General features: G+C 39.3%; 1 protein-coding gene and 1 long non-coding RNA gene across 2 annotated transcripts; both read right to left on the reverse strand.

Annotated features, from left to right (window-relative positions):
• Positions 1 to 263: 263 nt before the first annotated feature.
• LOC113168684 lies at positions 264 to 1,731 on the reverse strand. The gene is made up of 3 exons (XR_004463534.1): positions 1,714 to 1,731; positions 593 to 628; positions 264 to 284 (listed from the first exon to the last, which is right to left on the reverse strand). It is a non-coding gene; the product is annotated as an uncharacterized LOC113168684 (long non-coding RNA).
• A 10,760-nt stretch (positions 1,732 to 12,491) lies between these two features.
• Positions 12,492 to 16,901, reverse strand: LOC113168378 (coxsackievirus and adenovirus receptor homolog). The gene is made up of 4 exons (XM_026369408.2): positions 16,689 to 16,901; positions 14,010 to 14,339; positions 13,496 to 13,702; positions 12,492 to 13,011 (listed from the first exon to the last, which is right to left on the reverse strand). The coding sequence occupies exons 1-3, from the start codon at positions 16,756 to 16,758 to the stop codon at positions 13,500 to 13,502; spliced, it is 603 nt and encodes a 200-aa protein (XP_026225193.1). The 5' UTR covers positions 16,759 to 16,901; the 3' UTR covers positions 12,492 to 13,011; positions 13,496 to 13,499.
• Positions 16,902 to 17,760: the final 859 nt, after the last annotated feature.

Here is a 17,760-nt window from a genome sequence, read left to right on the forward strand (position 1 = left end):
ACTCCACAGTCTGATCTTACCAGAGACAGTGATGTTGATGATGCTACTGGTTGATCCCTCTCTGGACTCACACCAGTAAACTCCACTCTCCAGTGGGTTGATGTAGCTGATGTTACAGGAAGAACCAGCTGTTCTTCCCCATCCATCTCCACACTGAGTCATCTGTTCTCTGGTTGTGTTCCTCCTCAGTGTCCATCCAGCAGAGCTGTCGTCCTCCTCACAGCTCAGAGACACAGATTCTCCTTTAAACAGCTGAGAGCTGCTGGGACTCACAGTCAGACGAGCTGGAGAAATTCAGAGTATATTTAAATAAATCTTAATATTTCAAAGTAAAAGTAACTGTGTAAACAACAATAGTCTTAGTCCCACTGGAAATTAGAGGTTTTATCACAAATGTGAAATTGTAGAGTGAAAATTTCCACCATCATATCATGTATTTACAGGCTGAGGAGGAATAAAGCTTGTTTCTAATCTTCACCATAGGTTCCAGGTTCCCTGTGCAGTAACACTGACAGAAGCATAATCAGCATTAAATGAATCAGCCGAATGAGCATTTAAACAGCTTTGAACATCAAATGAGACGTTCACTGACCTTGGTCTGTTGAGCAGCTCAGCAGAGACGTCACAACTACAGAGAAAGGAGATTAATACATAAATTATTGATTTAGTTATTTGGATCCTGTTGCAGTAACTTGATTCTAATATCTTTAGGAAAACTATAAACTATAACAACGATCTACAATAAATAAAATATTTAGTATTAAAACAACAGTATTGTGAAATCTTACACAACAATCAGTAACGTAGCACACTAAAGACTCTGATCTTTTAAAATCAGACTGCATGTTGTATATCAGCACATTTCCTATGCTGTTTATTGTCAGTATATTTTATATTTCTTTATGTGACTCATTAAGAATTTAACTGTTTAACAGTAGCTGCATCAGCACGAGGCTCTGAACCACTTACTTTAATGTGATTAGAGACAATTATGACAAAGTGATTTTAATGATTGATATTGTTCTGATCATTTTAAATAGAATTTTATTAATATCATTATCTCAGCAGTGGTTATAGCTAAAGGTTTTTTGTATGTAAACCAAAACATTCAACACTAATTTATTAAATTTATTAACCTAATAGTAAAACATAGTAATGAATTGCATTAAAGAAATTTAAATGTTTTATTTTTTATTTTTACTTTCATGACTTATGTTTAAAACTGTGATTATATTATATGGTATAATATAATACTATAAATACTACTCTTTTCCTTATAAAGCTGATTATCAACATATTGTATATTAGAATGATCTTAACAATCACATTCTGCTATATCAGAATACCTGCTACTGAAGTTACACTGAATAACTTCTGACCCACTGGACAGTTGAAAGTCTTTTGCAGTAAATATTTGTTTTGGTACATCATAATAAATTATGTCGGACACTAAAATATAATGAGACAGCTCCTACAATTATTCTCTTGTGCAGCTTTAACACAAATTACTCCTCAGTCATTTGTGTTTAGGCTGCAAAATATAAATCTACAACTGCTTTAACAGAATTTTGTATCATGTCATGTCACATTTGTTGCTTTTTTTCTTGATGTTTAACAGTATCGTGTTATTTCAAGTCTTGTTTCATTACTTGATGTTTAATCCTGAACTTTCAGTCACATGTTAAATTATTAAATGATACAGGTTGTACTTACAGAGCAGCAGCTGAAGACAGGTTGGGTCCATTGTGTCACTTACTGATGTGAGATCAAAACACATCTGGTCAAAGCAGTTAATCCCACTTCCTTCCTGTATCAAACTAGGTTGGTCTATTATTTTCTCTCTGTTTTGAGGCCTGAAAGACTCCACAAAGTGAACCACCACTGAACTGACAGTCAGTCTGGTTTATGACACAGTATGTTCTCACATAATGAAGGTAGGGGAGCCAGAGCTGAAGTCTGGGGGCAGTTATACTGTACAGGGATCATGAGACTGAGTCAATACATATTTATTTACACTTATATATTACATATTATACACACCTCTACTCATAGCTGCTACACCAATAACACAGACTTCTACTAGTCTGTATCACAACAACAGCAAATACCTCATCATATTTTACTCATTAAAATGAGATTATTTGCCACATGAAAAAGTGCAGAGCTCTTTATTCCCCATCATTCATTCATTCATTACTGAATCTGTACAGGAGTGACAAGGACCTCAGTTACTGAAAGGTTGAGTAAAAACCTGCAGCAAATTAATTCAGTCTAAGGACACTAGTAAAGAAACTTAACTTTTAGCAAAACATTCAAGGAATACAGAAAAAACAACAGTGGTTTATTGAACATTTTCTTTTATTTATAGAGCACAGAACGTTTGCAGATCTTTAAATACATGTAATAATGTTATGATTAATGACCTACAAACCAGTTGTCACTGGTTTCTAATTCAGCATCTCAGTGACATCTAGTGGTTTGTTAAACATGTATTCCTCTGATATTCTTAACACACAGAGTGAATGAATTAAACAAAACACAGAGAAAGAAAAACACAAACACAATTTTACATTGACAGAAGAAAAAAAAATCAACTATATCATTTATGTATAAATTATAATAAGAACTGTCTTTAAGCTGTCAGTAAACGCACCATTGATCCCTTCTCCCTGGCTCAGTGAAGGAGCAGTGGTCGATTTCTAATGCAGAACAATAAAACTCCCCTAAAACTAAAAATGTTATCAATGAATTATCCAAATAAATAATAATTGTCAACTTTTAATTTTTTTTCACATCCAGCCCAGGGTTTCTCCTCTGTTGTAGTTTTTCTTTTTATTAAAGTGTGATTAAAATACTGGTTCCATTCTAAAACAGATGGTTTCACACCAGTTACTGTTCTTTTAAAAATGATTTTTATTTTACCTAATAAATATTCCATAGTAGTGACATGAGGTACAAGAACAAAACAATGTTTAGAAAATATTGATTTGACAGTGATCTTATTAGTGAGTCTCAGGAGAAAGAAAGAGTCTTTAAATGCTTTTAACCAAAGTGACTTACAAGGTCAGACAGGGCAAGCATGAGGAGGTCTTGCATGGACACAGCTGGGATCTCCCCCATGCAGGGCAGCGATCCTACCACTACACTATCCAGCCAGTATTCATACTTTTGGTACTTTTACTTTAGTGAAATTTTTAATGTGAGACTGTTTTTTTATAGTCTTAAATTACTTAAAATACTGTCTGGACACTCCAGCAGGGGGCGCTGATCTGCATGTATCAATTATATCTAGATCAAATTTCCATGATGTCACTTTCAGGTCGGACATGTGATACTGACATAGATTAGTTTCTCTCTGGTTCAGCACCAGAGATCAGTTTGTCTGTTCCAAGGCTCCTGTAGCTTGAGTTGTAAGTACAAATGCTTCCATGGTTGTAAAGATACATGCGTTTGTCTCCTGTCGTCAGAGACACTGTCAAATTAAACTGGTGTAAACATACATTTGTTTATTAAGTTGTTGTGGAAACCAATTAACAAAATTATAGTACTTCTCAGTTCTGCACTCCAGTTCGTCTAGTGCTTGCTCAAAAGGGACTGTTGGGTGTTTTACATATTAGGTATTTAAACACCTACAACAATTCCACATAAGACACAAACTGACCACATTCTACAAAAATACAAAACACCCAAGACCTCAAATCTACATGAGAACGTGTTGGTGAGACCAACAACTCCTGGAAAAATTAAGGTAATTAATACAAATAGACCAAAAAGTCCTGTCCAGAATCCAAATACAACAAGAAAAACCCAACATGACCATGAAGAACAAGCATTGAAGGAATTAAGAAAACTAGCAACAACTACTTTTTTATGCATACACTCTATGATATAAGTTAAAAGATCTTTGCGTATTGCTACATAATTGGTAGTCTCCCTGATTTCTTGTGATCTGGACACTCATGATAACAGTTGCCAGCTGCAGGTTTCCAGTGCCCTTGGAAGCAAAGCATCATGAGAGTATCAAGGACCCACCACCAGGTTTTATTGGAGGCAGATTTTCTTTCTCAGTGGATGACACTGTCTTTTTCGTCAGACTTTTCCGTAGATACCAAGTTCAAGTTTTGAATCCCTAAATCCTCTGTGGTGTAGATATATGGTTTTGAACATGTCATCCTGCTGACTTATCTTGTGTTTTGGAGTCCTGGCATGGAAACAGGCCTATGGTGTGGCCTGTTGCCACCAAGTCTTCCTGCAGGTCTTTAGCAAGACTTGGTGATCACTCAAGTGTTTTTTTCTCACCTGCCACCTCCTTCTCCTAATGTTTCTGTCTCATCCAGGTAGTTTTCCTTTAATTTTAAACTTGTGTGCTACGCTTGCAATTGTGTCTCTAGGAACATTCAGTGCTTTGAATCCTTTCTCTTGTTTATGAAAACAACTGATCTTCTCTATTATTTTGACTTAGCCATATTTCTATTTCTAGTCAAGTCAAGAAGCTTTATTGTCATTCCAACCACATATAGCTGAAGCAGTACATAGTGAAATGAGACAACGTTTCTCCAGAACCATGGTGCTACATAAAACGGTAACAAGACAAACATGGGGCTGAGGACTGCTAAGTTGTCCTAGCAAAACACATAAAGTGCATCCTGTGCAACCTAGTGCAAACAGTGCAAGGACACAAAGGAAAAGTGCAGACAGACGTCTGAAGACAGCAAAACAGAACACAAACCACAAAACAGCAGCGACCAGTAGCGGAAATGAATACAATTTACAACTGAAAGATGGAAACATGTCAAATCTAGCGAGTGTGTGTGCTCAGTTCAGTTTGTTGTGTGTGTGTTGAGGAGCCTGATGGCTTGGGGGAAGAAACTGTTCAACAGTCTGGTTGTGAGGGCCCGAATGCTCCGGAACCTCTTTCCTGATGGCAGAAGTGTGAAGATTGGGTGTGAGGGGTGGGTGGGGTCGTCCACAATGCAGGTAGCCTTGCGGATGCAGCGTGTGGTGTAAATGTCCGTGATGGAGGGGAGAGAGACTCCAATGATCTTTTCAGCTGTCCTCACTATCCGTTGTAGGGCCTTGCGATCCAAAACGGTGCAGTTCCCAAACCAGGCAGTGATGCAGCCGCTCAGGATGCTCTCAATGGTTCCCCTGTAAAATGTAGTCAAAATGGGGGGCGGCAGATGGGCTTTCCTCAGCTTCCTCAGGAAGTAGAGACGCTGCTGGGCCTTTTTGCTGATTGAGCGGGTGTTGAGTGACCAGGTGAGGTTCTCCTCCAGATGGACACCAAGAAATTTGGTGCTCTTGACGATGTTCAGTGGAGAGTGGTCACTCTTTGCTCTTCTAAAGTCAACAACCATCTCTTTAGTTTTCCCAACGTTCAGAAACAGGTTGTTGGCCTTGCACCAGGCTGAGAGCAGATGTACCTCCTCTCTGTACGCTGACTCGTCGTTCTTGCTAATGAGACCCACCACAGTCGTGTCATCAGCGAACTTGATGATCTGATTCGAGCTGTGCATCGCTACACAGTCGTGAGTCAGCAGAGTGAACAGCAGTGGACTGAGTGCTCAGCATGGTGGTGCTGGAGATGCTGTTCCCGATCCGGACTGACTGGGGTCTTCCAGTCAGGAAGTCCAGGATCCAGTTGCAGAGGGAGGTGGTCAGACCCAGTCGGCTCAGCTTCCCAATCAGCTGCTGGGGAATGATGGTGTTGAATGCTGAGCTGAAGTCTATGAACAGCATTCGAACATATGAGTCTTTGTTGTCCAGATGGCTGAGAGCCAGGTGGAGAGTAGTGGTGATGGCATCGTCCGTGGAACGGTTTGGACGATATGCAAACTGCAGAGGGTCCAGTGAGGGTGGAAGCTGGGACTTGATGTGCCTCATGACCAGCCTCTCGAAGCACTTCATGATGATGGGTGTGAGTGCAACAGGGCGGTAGTCAGTGAGGCAGGAGACAGTAGACGTCTTCGGCACCGGCACGATGGTCGTTGACTTGAGGCATGTAGGAACAACGGCGCTGCTCAGGGAGATGTTGAAGGTGTCAGTGAAGACATCCACGAGCTGATCTGCGCATTCCCTGAGGACCCTGCCAGGAACGTTGTCTGGACCAGCAGCCTTCCGTGGGTTGATTCTGCGTAGAGTCTTCCTCACGTCGGCTGTTGAGAGACAGAGCACCTGATCATTTGAGGGAGGGGTGGATTTCTTAGCTACCGTGTTATTCTTTACCTGTACCTCAAATCGGGCGTAGAAGTCGTTCAGCACATCTGGGAGGGAGGCATCGCTATCACAGACGGGTGGAGTTGTCTTGTAGTTAGTGATCGCCTGGATGCCCTGCCACATGCGCCGGCTGTCTCCGCTGTCCGCAAAGTGGCCATGGATCCTCCTGGCGTGCGCACGCTTCGCCTCTTCAGTTCAGCCCTTGCTGTTCTTAAGGCCGTCATGTCTCCTGCTCTGAAGGCGGAGTATTTAGTCATGACACTCAACAAACCCCTAGACGCTGTAGAAATGTGTCACTACTTTTATTCGAACAGTCAGTAAAGAGGAAAATACTTATAAATCACAAATAGCTCAATGATCCTGGTGATGTCAGTGGATAAGATGGTTTTGGTTTCAGTTCAAATGACCCCAGCATGATACAAGGCGCTGCTTGAGAAAATATCGGATTGGCACATGTCTGACTGTCTTTAAAAGTTATATTTTGTGTTGAATTAGGTACAACAATTGTTGTGTTTAGCTGTTCAAATTGTTTTTCTCAGGTTTGTTCACTGTAAACAGCTGAAAGCCTGTAAAGTTTGTCAACACAGCTTATTCTCAGATTTTACTTCGGCTGATGATGTTTTGTCCAAAAATGGTTCAATGGAAAGTATTTTGTGCCTTGTGGTAAAATGTGCCTGTATGTTTTGAGAGGTTGGTTGTCCAGTTACCTGTTTCTGATAAATGACTCTTATACATTGTCGTGCACAGCAGATGTGTTAAGAAAGAAAAAAAAAAGCTGTCCATGTTGAATCTCTACAAGAATAAAAATATTTTACTATTGCTATTCGCGTTCCAACATTTTCTCTAAATACATTGTGGTGTAGTTGTATTATTAAGCTCCACACTAACTCACCTGGTTCAACTGTCAGGTGGATGTGTTGTCTTATACATCATTAATTTTTCTTTGGTTTGCCAGTGCTATAATAACTATAAACCTTTTTATATTGTAGTCACTTGATTAGAATACAGGTAGTTTACATAGGAAATATGTTCACAGTGATAAAAACACAAAAATATCAGAATAAACAGCTTAAGTTGGCTAAAATGACAAATATTAAACATTAAATTTAAAGATTCCTGTAAAGAAATCTGGAGAGGTCAAGGATAAAAACAGAAGTGGAAGATCAGATGAGAAGTTTCCCAGAGTTTCTTCTGTCAGAAATCCAGCAAGGACCTGGTTTAGCATCTGGCAGCTTCATGTAGATGCCAAGTTGGTCCTTCTGCAGCCTATAGAAGCTTGATCAGATTTTTTTTTTTTTTTTGTGGAAAGGCAAAAGACAAGAAACCACTTATTGTGTTTCTAATGTAAAAAAATATAAAAGAGAAATAAATACTAATAAATACTCCCAATTTTAGGTCCCTGACTGCTGACTATGGGTCTGAGAGGAGCTCCTTCTTTGTGTATCTTGGGAAGGCCATAGAGACAAGGAGTGGCTTCCCCAGGATACAATCTGTAATAAGTTGCCCTTTCAATAGCATTTTCCAATTCCAGGTGTTTTAGGGAGTCTATTACCTTCTCCTTGTAGTGGCTGGTGGGGTCTCTTTTCAGTTTTCCGTGTGTATGTTTGTCCTCCAGAAGTGAATTAGCATTCTATGGTAATCGGCAGTGTTGAGGATGACACTGCATCTTCCTTTGTACACAGGAAGAATGGTAATAGTTTCATCCCTGCTGAGTGATGTCAGCGCATTTCTCTCATCCATCTTATTTTTTCCTTATTGGGGAAATGTAAAAAACGTGTTTACACCACAATAGACGTGTGTGGACAAATGTGTCTCAGATCATCTCTGTGGGTAGTTTGAGTGATCAGATCACAAACTGTCTCTGTGTTTGTTTAACTCATGTTTCCTGATTTAACAGCTGTTCAGTTGTGATTCAATCGCCTGAGACATATTTTTATATCAAGAGTAAAGTAGATCAGTGATTCTCTGCAGTGAGAAATTTGTCTTTTGTTCCTTTCAAAGAGTGATTTTATATCACAGGTTTAGCACAGGAACAATGATTGAATAAAAAGCTTGTCAGTGAATCAGCTGTTAACAACCACGTTCCACCTCTGGATGGGAACTGGTGAAAAACAGCAGTTTAAAAATGTTCTTTTATTTATTAAATGTATTCTTTATTGTCTAACAGAAGCAAATAAAACAGTAGAGTAATTTTGGAGCAGTTGAAGCTGTTTATTCAGGAGTTTGATGCTAATTCTGCTTTCTGTAAATCACAAAACCAACAATAACAGCAGCAACAACAACAAGAACAGAGGCGACTGGCGGACTGTTGACAAGTCCTCCATCTACAGTGTTTTCAGCTGCATCACCTGCAGATGAGAGTCAGCAGTGAGTCAGCAGGTGTCAGGTAGGTGATGAGTGAAGAACACAACAGAATCCATTTCCTCTTCAAACTCCTGTCAGACATTATCTACTGCACTTTGATCCCATCACTCATACCAGCTGTTTTCTACAAAGTCTCATCAACACCAACATCTGATCTGTGATGTTTCACTCTCACATCAACAACCAGGAAGCAGCTTCAACTCTGATCCACACACACACACACACACACACACACACACACACACACACACACACACACACACACACACACTCACCTGGTTCAACTCTCAGGTTGATGGTGTTGATGGGGTCAGTTTCTAAAATGGATCTCTTCCTGTGGTTTGTTCTTCTCTGGACGACACGACACTCATACGTTCCAGTGTCATTGAACGTCACATTCCTCAGAATCAAAGACACGTCTCCATCCTTCTTCTCTCTGTCCTTCAGCTCCACTCGGTTCTTAAATGATTCATGTTGGTTGTCTGGATCAGACCTACTGCCCCTCTGTAAAAAGACATATTCTGTCTCCAGGTCAGTTCTGCTCCACTCCACAACTATAATACTGATGTTACTGTGAACTCCACATGGCAGAGTGACTGTGTCTCCAGGTTCAGCTGTGAGGTTTATCTGGTCTGAAGGAGAAAAAGAGGAGAGAGGTTAAAGATTTGTCAAACCAACACTTCTCTATGTTTGATCACAACACCCTGTTCTTCTTCTTCTCTTTCGGCTTTTCCCATCAGGGGTCGCCACAGCGAATCATCCTTCTCCACCTAACTCTATCATGAACATCTTCTACCCTAACACTAGCCAACCTCATGTCCTCTGTTATAACATCCATATATCTCCTCTTTGGTCGTCCTCTTGTCCTTCCTGCCTGGCAGCTCCATCTCCAACATCCTTCTACCAATATATTCACTATCCCTCCTCTGAACATGTCCGAACCATCTCAGTCTGGCCTCTCTGACTTTGTCGCTAACACAGACAACGTGAGCCGTCCCTCTGATGTACTCGTTCCTTATCCTGTCTAACCTGGTCACTCCTAAGGAGAACCTCAACATCTTCATCTCTGCTACCTCCATCTCAGCCTCTTGTCTCTGTCTCACTGCTACCGTCTCTAACCCATAGAGCAGAGCTGGTCTCACCACTGTCTTGTACACCTTTCCTTTGAGTCTTGCTGACACTCTTTTGTCACACAACACTCCTGACACTTTCCTCCACCCGCTCCAACCTGCCTGCACTCGTCTCTTCACCTCTTTTCCACACTCTCCATCACACTGAACTGTTGACCCCAAGTACTTAAACTCCTGTACCTTCTTCACCTCAGCCCCCTGTAACCTAACGCTTCTACCTGGATCCCTCTCGTTCAGACACATGTATTCTGTCTTACTACGACTGACCTTCATGCCTCTTCTTTCCAGAGCAAACCTCCATCTCTCCAGCTGTTCCTCTACCTGCTCTATACTCTCACTGCAAATCACAATGTCATCCGCAAACATCATTGTCCAGGGAGATTCCTGTCTGACCTCATCTGTCAGCCTGTCCATCAGCATAGCAAACAAGAAGGGACTCAAAGCTGATCCTTGGTGTAGTCCCACCTCCACCTTGAACTCCTCTGTCTGACCTACAGCACATCTCACCACCGTCATACTTCTCTCATAATCACAACACCCTGTTCTAACCTGTTGAATTGTATAAATGTGAATGTGGAAGCAGTGAAGGGACAGGAGGTCATGAACAAAAAGCTTCAGCACATTATTCTCATCATGATAGGGATCCAGTCCTCTGAACTACAGCCTCTTATCTGAGGATCACCAAACTACACTGATCACGGACTTCACTGACGTGTTAAACAAGCAGCGTGTTGGATCATAAAACACATGGATGTTGGTTTGAATCATCATTTCAAATAACAAGCTGTTGTATGAAACTGGGTTATTATTAATGGAGGTAACTGACTGTGGTCCACACTCTGACAGTACTGCAGCTTAACTCTGAACATTAGAGTTCAGGGAACAACTGAACATCTACTAACAGTTCTGATCTCCCTCTTCAACATATACTTTATACTTTATACTGTAAAAATGTGTTTTATTTGTATTTTAACATCAACTGTAGTAATGAGGAAGTTAAGCTGCACTGAACAGAGACAGGGTGAGTTCAGTTATTGAGCAGGTTTGTTGGTTACAGTTAGTTTTCATCACTGTGTTGTCACATTCAGATCTTATTAAATCCATAAATTGAAACCTGTCTGTGGTTTTTTGTTTGTTTCCCTCAGTTTGTATATAAATATAATTTAACATATAGTAAACCCGTCATCCGTTCACACAGCCTACCTTCAGCAGCAGCATGGTACAGCCAACATGTGCTCAGACAAAGGAACAAAATCCACTTTGAAGACGTCATCGTTACCTTTTCTGATACTGTAACTGTTAATTTTACTGTCTGTGACTTTTAATAAGTTAATTACATTGTATAAATTAAAAATAGTTTTCCTGTTCTCTATTCTTCTTCTGTAGTGGACCACTGAAGATGCGCACCAATTTTTCTGCGCACTCACTCCATGAAATTTAAATATTAAATATTAAAGTTTCTTTTCTTGGCTGTAGGAAACTTTTCTACAAATAAAACCTCCATAAAACCTGACTGGAGTTGTCCTGTTGTATCCTTTTTGACAGATGTTGAAGTATTTTTGTGTTTTCATGTCATTTTTTTATTTATAAATTCTTTCTACAATCTGCTGTAACAAAACAAAAAATATCTCCCTCCTGGATTAAATATGTATTTATTCAAATGCAATACTGTCAAACGCAGCAACAACCCTGGTTCAGGTCTGACTGGGACCTTTGTTGCATCGAAACTTTGTTTTAACAAAGTCTCCAGACAGAAACACACAGTTCCTACTTTAACAGAAACTCTAAAGGGAATCAGTAATAAAGTCCTACCTTTAACTTCATGATGAGGAGGATGGTTCTTTAAGAAAACTATAAAAAAAAACATGTTTAGTAAAAAATAATCTCACTCAGTTCTAATGCAGACAGAAGAACATCTGTTACTTCAGACAAATACAAACTCTTAGTAAACAGGAAGAACATGAGGAAAAAGCCACCTACCTCACATGCAGCACTGACAGGAAGCAGTGGTTCCGTGGTTTGTGCACGCTACTAAAGTGAAAGCTTGTGAATGTGAAATATTCTTTTGACCTGTTGAAACCCTGTTTTAACTTGAACTTCGACCCCCTGACTCTTAGTAACATTTCTTACCTTAGATTAAAGGTTGGTTCCAGACAGAGAACATAAGTAACTCGAGCTAAACGCTAAAGTCTCAGATTATCAATTGTAAACACGTAAATATACAGTTAAAGCAACACCTGCAGAAACTATTTGTACATACTTCATGTGGCACAAACATAAAGTTCTGTGTGTAGAGTTTTTGAATGTAAAAGAAAATGATAAAATGAGCTGAACTCAGATGTCGTTCATCTCTAGCAAACATCTGTAGTGTTACAGTTATTGAGAGGGAGGGTGCAATCTGTACTCTACATTTTTCTCTCCCTTGTGGATGGAGGAGCATGTGGTGGTGTCAGCAGACTACAGAGAGATTGTTAAACTATTTACTAACTCTAATCTTCTTCTTCTTCTTTTTGATTTCAATTTTTGATTTGGCACAGTTCTACTGTGGATGCACATCCTGACCCTTCACCAACACAAAATCAAACAGATGTTCTTATGTCTGTATATCCTACATTAGAAACTGTCAAAATCATGCCCAACCTGATTTCACAGCCTTTGTTGGACTAATCAAAAGTCAAATGACCAAATTTCTGAAAATTACACATTGTGTCTTTAAAACTAGTTCTGGTGAAAGACAACAAGTCTGATATTAAAATACTGTATTAAAAAGTGTCACTAACATCATTTATAATGTAGTTTATTTTCTTTTTACAGTCAGACAGGTTCATAGAAAGAATCACAGTTTAGTTTATCAACAGCAGATGTCAGCAGAGAGAATCTGAGCAGAAAACAGAACCACACAGTGTTTAGTTTATGATCTACATCAAACATATAATGGAGCACAGGATGTAACATTTATATAAAAATTAAAGCAGCCAGACTGAACAAGATTAATGCTAGTGATTAAAAAAAAAAAAAAATTAAATAAAAAATCCCCGTGACTCTTGTCAAAGTACAAATTTACAATACAAGACAATAGACTAACAGGACCACAGGTACAGTTAATAACTGGAAGAAGGTGTTTCTATGATGAATCATTTGAAGAAAGAGGAACATCACTGCTGTGTCTCTAACATTCAAATACATCATGCCCATGTTTGATGTCTCCATCCTCAGTGTTTGCTGGAACTGTGGATTAGACCTGAACAACGTCCAAAAGCAAAGCAGCTCCAAGTCATGATGCTCCCTCCACCGTACGTCACTGTTGGGAAGATGAAAAAATTTTTTTTTAATTTAAGATGAATATAATCATATTTGGATGAACTCTTATGATGCTTAATACCAACAGAAAGTCACAGACTACACAGTGTTTAACTAATTCTGGTTTTTATTTGAGTCCAATTTCAGATTGTCAGAGTTCATTTCAAACTGGTGATCTCACTGAATAATGTGTCTTTATTCATATTGAAGGTGCTGATCATAATAAATAATAAATAATAATGTGTCTCTATTTTCTTTTCTCTTTTGACAGAAACACATCCGACAGATTTTATTTTCATTGACATCATAATAAAAATTAAAGGTCAATGACCAGGTTTTCTGTAATGTTAGATTTAAACCATGTGTGAAGAAGAAGACAGCGAAAACCAAATCCAGTAAACAACACCTGTATGACTGTTGTTTACTGTCTGGTTATTTCTACATGTTGAAAAGATCATTAAAGAAAAAAGATGCAGGACACTCACTGATTCAGGAGCCATCAGATGAATCAGCAGGAGCTGAGTTTGGACTCTGTCGTGTTCTCTTCAGTTTTGTAAGGAACATAAAACCAAGAACAAGAAAAAGAACAGTAACTGAGAGACCGACAGCCAGTCCAACGTGTCCTCTGCTGTTTCTGTCCTTGTGTCCTCCACTCTTTCCTCCATCCTTGTCTCCTCGATCCTTGTTGGTACCTTTAGAGGAGAAGCAGCAGTGAGTCAGCAGGTGTCAGGTAGGTGATGAGTGAAGAACACAACAGAATCCATTTCCTCTTCAAACTCCTGTCAGACATTATCTACTGCACTTTGATCCCATCACTCATACCAGCTGTTTTCTACAAAGTCTCATCAACACCAACATCTGATCTGTGATGTTTCACTGTCACATCAACAACCAGGAAGCAGCTTCAACTCTGATCCACACACACACACACACACACACACACACACAGACACACACACACACACACACACACACACACACACACACACACTAACTCACCTGGTTCAACTTTCAGGTTGATGGTGTTGATGAGTTCAATGTTGTCTCCATATCCAACATAACACTCATATGTTCCAGTATCATTGATGTTGACGTTCTTCAGAATCACAGATGCGTCTCCGTCCTTCATCTCTGAATCTTTCAGCTCCACTCGACCACGATAAGATGGATCCTGGTAGTTTTCATAAACACGGTTTTCTCTGAAGAAGAAGACGTAACCTTCCAGCTTCAGATCTGGACTGACGTACTTCAACATTGTGATGGCAGCAGATCTGGAACTCTGACACTGAAGAACAACATCTTGTCCAGGTTTTGCTTTTATCTTCGTATCTGGAGAAACATAAAAAAACAAAAACCCCAAATGTGACACCAAAAGGTTTCTGTAATACAACACAACCAGTTCTTCAGCTCTTCTAATAAGCAATTCCTTCAACCCGCAACAGACTACCACTGCTATCATGCTGTTCATCAAAAGCAGTAACGAACATGGCTGCATGTAAACACAAATAGTAAACTATTTGATTTGAATCCTGTTGGATATTAGGATGGTGGAATCATCCCATGGTTGAACCCCCTTATAGAGGGACGAGAGCAATGTACAAGACCGAAGCAGGTTGTCCCTAATTTAATTAATATGATCATGACGATGTGATACAAAATGAATCAATTTAACTCATGGTGAACCAAGAGCAAAACAGAAGAAAGTAGAAGCTCATTCACTTCTATCACTTCAGACTATTTCCAATGGTGATGCACCAATAATCAATTGGAGATCATACGTGGACAGATGTAAGATTAATTAATTAAGTTCCAGCTGCAGAATGGAACTGCTGTTCACCCACTTTGCTCCTCCACTTAAAGCCTTCGTCTGGTTCAGGCTTAGCTGTGAAATTCGAGCAGGACATTGGGCGACAGTCCGACCCTTTGTCAAAAAAAAAAAAAAAAAGTCTACTCACATCCTGTGTCAGACACATCATGTAGACACAAAGCTCACAATTTGTAAAACCTCTGATGCATAAATGAATGGCATTGAAAACAGTCTGCAGCACCTGTTTCACATCTGGAAAAGTACAAACACTGCACTTTACTTGTGCTTTAACGTTAGTCCATTAAACTTTGATTTGGGCATTTGTTTGAATGAGAATGAGAGAAAGATGGAAAATGTTAAATTCCATTTAAATTAGCTCATTGTTCAAAGAAAAGTTACCTAAATATTTGTGTGTGCTGTCATTTATTGTTCTTATAAACAAAGGAAACTGAATTCAGCCATAATCAGAATCAGCAGGTCAGACTATTAGGAAGTCAGAATCGGCCAAAAAATTGCCATTGGTGCATTTTTAACTTATAACATTTGAAACTAAAAGTTGGGACGAGAATTAAGAATCAAAAGAATTTTTATCAGGGCAGACGTCTATTATGTGAATTATTTGTCAAAAGACTATAGGTTGAGCAGAATTTGCAAGTCTACGCCAGTAAAACTTAAAGACAGGTACAAATTGACGATTACATGTCCATAGCTGTAAGTGAACACATCATTGACCCCTCGTTGGCGTGAGAGGGTGGTGGTCCAACCAGCTAAAGAGGGAGAAATAAGTCAGAAATACATTGGCGTTGTTGTAAAACTGAAACAAACACGACCGCAGCTCTGCACAAACGAACGAGCGAACACACAAAGGATTTACTGTAAATGCAGCTGATGAACAGGATTCATCCTCCTGTGTGTGACCCACGGTCAAGGATACAGACCTGAATTCTTGATGCACGTGATGTTTCTATAACAGATCTCTGAGAGATCACACAAATATGAGTCCACACATGCTACATGATATGTGACTTTCGATGGTATAGACCTGCAAACTCTTCCTTAACCCGTTAATCGTTTTTTGCAAGTACTTCACATAACCTTGGAATGAGTTGAGTCATTTGAAAGAACGGAGCCACAAAAGCTGGCTCCATTCACAAAGCTGTAATTCTTGTCAACAGTTGGGACCCAGCACCTTAAACGAGCCAGTTTGATTGGGACCAGTGACTGGTGGGCTCCTCCTCCTGTGACCTTTAGCCAGGTTGGCCTAGTTTCCACACACGAAGCTCCAGACATAACATAAGCGCTCACTGTCACACCAATACTGAGACACCCCAAACCAAACTGGGGAAACAAATGAGTGAGGATCATAAAGACATGGTACACATCAAACACACACACCTCTCTATGTATTATCACAACGGCCCTGTTTGTTTGTACAAATATAATTCAGGAAGCATTATTCTCATTAAATGAGGGTTCATCAAGGACTTCACCAACACATTAAACAAGTACTTTGAAAACTCAGGGTTTTACAAAACACCAGTAACTGAATACTAGAGTTCAGGGAACAATTGAACATCTACTAACAGTTCTGATCTCCCTCTTCAACATATACTTTATACTTTATACTGTAAAAATGTGTTTTATTTGTATTTTAACATCAACTGTAGTAATGAGGAAGTTAAGCTGAATTGTACAGACAAAGGGTGAGTTCAGTTATTGAGCAGGTTTGTTGGTTACAGTTAGTTTTCATCACACTCATATCTTATTAAATCCATAAATTGAAACGTTTATGTGTTTTCTGTTGGTTCCCTTATTTCAGTAAACTGAGTTTATATTAAACCGTAAACCCGACTTCCTCTCTTACAGCCTACCTTCATCAGCAGCGTGATACAGCAAACATGTGAGGAGACAAAAGAATAAAATCCACTTTGACGACGTCATCTTTAGCTTTTCTTATACTGTTACTGTTAATTTTACTGTTGTGATTTTAAATAAATTTCTCGCCTCGTAACAAGCTAAAAGTTTTCCTGCTTCCGATTCTTCTTCTGTGTTAAACGTCTTCACATGCGCACTAGTATTTCTGTGCACTAGTGTTTCTGCGCACTAGTATTTCTGCGCACTAGTATTTCTGCGCACTAGTATTTCTGCGCAGGTCCTCGTTTACTCACTCTTCTTGCTCCATAAACTACGATGATACAAATATAAATGTTTGTTGTATCTTTATTAACAGATATTTAAGTAGTTATTTAGTCTCTTGTTTTGTGGTGTATTTCAATCTTTTTTTCTGTTTTGTTGTATTTAAAGAAAGATCAGCTGTAATAAGTCGGCCTGTTGGTCTTAAAAGGTCTGTGTGTAAAGGCAGAGCCTTTAACTATCAAGCTCCTCTCCTGTGAACCAGCTCCCAGTTCAGGTTCTGGAGGCAGACACCCTCTCTACATTTAAGACTAGACTTTAAACTTTCCTTTTTTATAAATCTTATAGTTAGAGATGGATCAGTGACTCCAGACAGGTCTGCTTCAGGCCTGGCTGGAACTTTTCCACCACCTTCACCATTAAAGTGAATTAAATTTGATGTGGAAATTGGAAACACTGTTTTAACTTCACCTACAAACTCTTAAACTCTCTACTAACAGAAACATACAGCTCCCACTTTAATGGAACATCTAAAGAGCATCAGTAAGAACATTAATTCTTACCTTAGACTTCATGATGAGGAGGATGGTTCCTTTAGCAAAGGAAAAAACAAAAGACTCATAATCTCCATGTTTCTAATGTAGGATATACAGACAGAAGAACGTCTGTCACTGCTGCTGAAACATTTAACAGTGTCAGTAACAAATAAGAACATGAAGTAAAAACAGACAGCATCACTTACAGGAAACACTGGTTATGTGGTTTAAGTAAATCTGTATGCCATTGAATGTGCAGACATTGAAAAAACAT

The sequence above is a fragment of the Anabas testudineus genome, chromosome 18 (assembly GCF_900324465.2).
Source record: "Anabas testudineus chromosome 18, fAnaTes1.2, whole genome shotgun sequence".
Taxonomy (NCBI): domain Eukaryota; kingdom Metazoa; phylum Chordata; class Actinopteri; order Anabantiformes; family Anabantidae; genus Anabas; species Anabas testudineus.